Below are 2,447 nucleotides of genomic sequence, written 5' to 3' on the forward strand. Positions count from 1 at the left end.
TGACAAGAATTTCATTTCAGTGTTGCTAACCCAACAGAAATATTTTCAGAATTTGTTGAGATTATTTATTCACTTATTCTCTAAATTCATCTATGATAATAACAACTTTTATTATTAATTATAATTCATATTATATAATACTATTATTATTTTGGAAAAACTTTTAAAAAATAAATCAGTGAATGATGAATTTGTCTAGGGGATTGACGAATTAAAATATGTTATGTATTTTAAAAAATGTGTAAAATCTCTATTTTTTAAGGTTTAAAAAATATGTACTTTTTATTACTAAAAAAAACATTTTCTATTGCATCATTTTCATTCCAAAAAATTTAGAGGCGCGCGTGGTGGGAAGCTGAAATTTTTTGATCAAGTAATAGTAAAAAAAAAAGGTGGGGAATAGGGATGTAAATGCAAATTTATTTCACAAATGTGTGCAGAAAATCAGTGCAGTGGACTAATAATCGGCACAAGCCTGACAGTTAATGGAGCACATATTTGCAATCCAAAGATTGGATGGTCTAATATAAAGAATCAATTCAGCCCCAATCCACAACTTCAAACATGGCCTGATCAGTAGATTTAACTTGGGATTTTGGCAGCAAACTATGGCCTCTTCGGTTTAGTCCATGCAGCTTAGTATAAATTAATCTTCTACAAGTTTACTTCCTCACGTTCATTAATTAATAGGTAAACATGTAACTCAACATGCATCAAAATTAAATTATACCCACTGATTCACATTCTATATATATATGAAGCACCGATAGCAGCAGCCGGCATCGTCTCCCGTCTCCGATTCCTATCTCCAAAAAACGTTTAATTTATANAGATTATTAATGTATATGAGATCATAAAACATTAAGCCCGCCAGATCATTGAGTATGATTCTTTAGCCACTGCTCCTTAACTTTCAACGTACCCATTTGCATTAAAGGCCATAATTTTGGTTCACATCTCTTGCAGGACAACCTGCTTCCGCAACCAAAATCGGCTCCATCGAATCATGTTGTGGCTGATGCTCTTGATCTAGCAGCTGATTATTGAACATATCCTCGTTTATCAACGAATTCAAGAACACAGAAAGCGATTCTTCAGCACAGCAACCCATGCCAAGTACATCTTCATTTTCTTGATCTTCGACGGCTTCAGTGCATTGTATTTTGTACTCATGTTCATAATTTCCGTGATCCTTATCTACGGTATTAGTCCCGGCCCTGATTACCGTTTTCTCATCTAGGGAAAATCGGGCATGATTGCGATGTTGAGGTTCAGTGTCTAAAGAACAAGAAGTTTGATTTTCGACATCCAAAATAGGGTTTAATGGCCTGTGAGTTGTTGGATCAATCCCTTGACTGATGAGCTTCTTGCTAAGGTACGTGTTCCAGTAATTCTTTATTTCGTTATCCGTGCGCCCCGGAATTCTTCCGGCTATCAATGACCACCTAAAGTAGAAACACAATACATATATAGATACAATATACATAATACACATATACGATATGTGCATATGTTATATGTGTGAAAATAGTTGATGAACACAGTTCAAGAAACCCTATTGTAATAAATTTTTGATACGCCTTAATTCATTAATGGAACGGAGTCTGCTACCCCCACCATTTCTCGCAGTCATGCATATTTGTCCTTAAGCAAAATGTATTCTATTCTTTTTTTAAAAAAATCTCTTAAATTTTAGTTTCACTGACTTTAATTATGATAAATCCATTAAGGATATGTACCTGTTGCCGAGAAGGCGGTGAAGGCGAAGAATGAGGTCTTCTTCATCAGATGAGATGTTGCCATGTTTGAGGGATGGCCGGAGGTAGTTCATCCATCGCAGGCGGCAGCTCTTCCCACAGCGCAGCAACCCCGCCTTCTTCGGCAGCATGCGCCACCGCCCCTCGCCCTCTCTCTTCACATAATCCGCCAGAATTTCGTCCTCCTCCGCCGTCCACGGCCCTCTTTTCACCTCCACCTTTGTTGCAGCCACTGCTGCTGCTGCTTGCTTCAATGATGATAGTGATGGCCTTCTCATTTGTCAGTCTCTTCCTCTCTTAATTCACTCAAAACAATATTATTATGATAATTTTGTTCTTCTTTTCTTTCTTTTTCATGGGTTTTTTTTTTTTTTTTTTTTTTTTTTTTTTTTTTCTTTTTTTTTTTTTTTTTTTTGTTTTTTTTTTTTTTGGTATGGTTTTTTGCGAGTGCGAGCATCTTTCTCCCTCATTAAGAAAGATGGGTCGGTTGCTTTCAATTCCCTACTATTATTGGGGGTGTGGCTAGCTTTTCTTAATTTTGTATCATTTCCCCTACAAAGTAAATTGGGGTGGTTGTTTTAAAGACGTGGTTGTGAAATGTTATTGTCGCTTGCAAGTGAATGAAATTTTTCTCATTAAATGGAATTCAATTAATGCAATACTAGCTAGTTGATATATGACGTATATATG

The 2,447-nt window shown here is 35.9% G+C and overlaps 1 protein-coding gene across 1 annotated transcript; it reads right to left on the reverse strand.

Annotated features, from left to right (window-relative positions):
- Window positions 1–836: 836 nt before the first annotated feature.
- LOC140959971 (transcription repressor MYB5-like) lies at window positions 837–2,156 on the reverse strand. The gene is made up of 2 exons (XM_073418049.1): window positions 1,740–2,156; window positions 837–1,445 (listed from the first exon to the last, which is right to left on the reverse strand). Exons 1-2 carry the CDS (start codon window positions 2,033–2,035, stop codon window positions 932–934), a joined length of 810 nt encoding a protein of 269 aa, XP_073274150.1. The 5' UTR covers window positions 2,036–2,156; the 3' UTR covers window positions 837–931.
- Window positions 2,157–2,447: the final 291 nt, after the last annotated feature.

The sequence above is a fragment of the Primulina huaijiensis genome, chromosome 15 (genome assembly GCF_012295235.1).
Source record: "Primulina huaijiensis isolate GDHJ02 chromosome 15, ASM1229523v2, whole genome shotgun sequence".
Taxonomy (NCBI): domain Eukaryota; kingdom Viridiplantae; phylum Streptophyta; class Magnoliopsida; order Lamiales; family Gesneriaceae; genus Primulina; species Primulina huaijiensis.

Bases quoted from the DNA above. Each gene is read 5' to 3' on its own strand.
- LOC140959971 (XM_073418049.1), bottom strand. From the start codon at position 2,035: ATGAGAAGGCCATCACTATCATCATTGAAGCAAGCAGCAGCAGCAGTG. The intron at 1,446-1,739 runs GTACATATCCTT...TTTCTACTTTAG, and splicing joins CACCGCCTTCTCGGCAACAG to GTGGTCATTGATAGCCGGAA.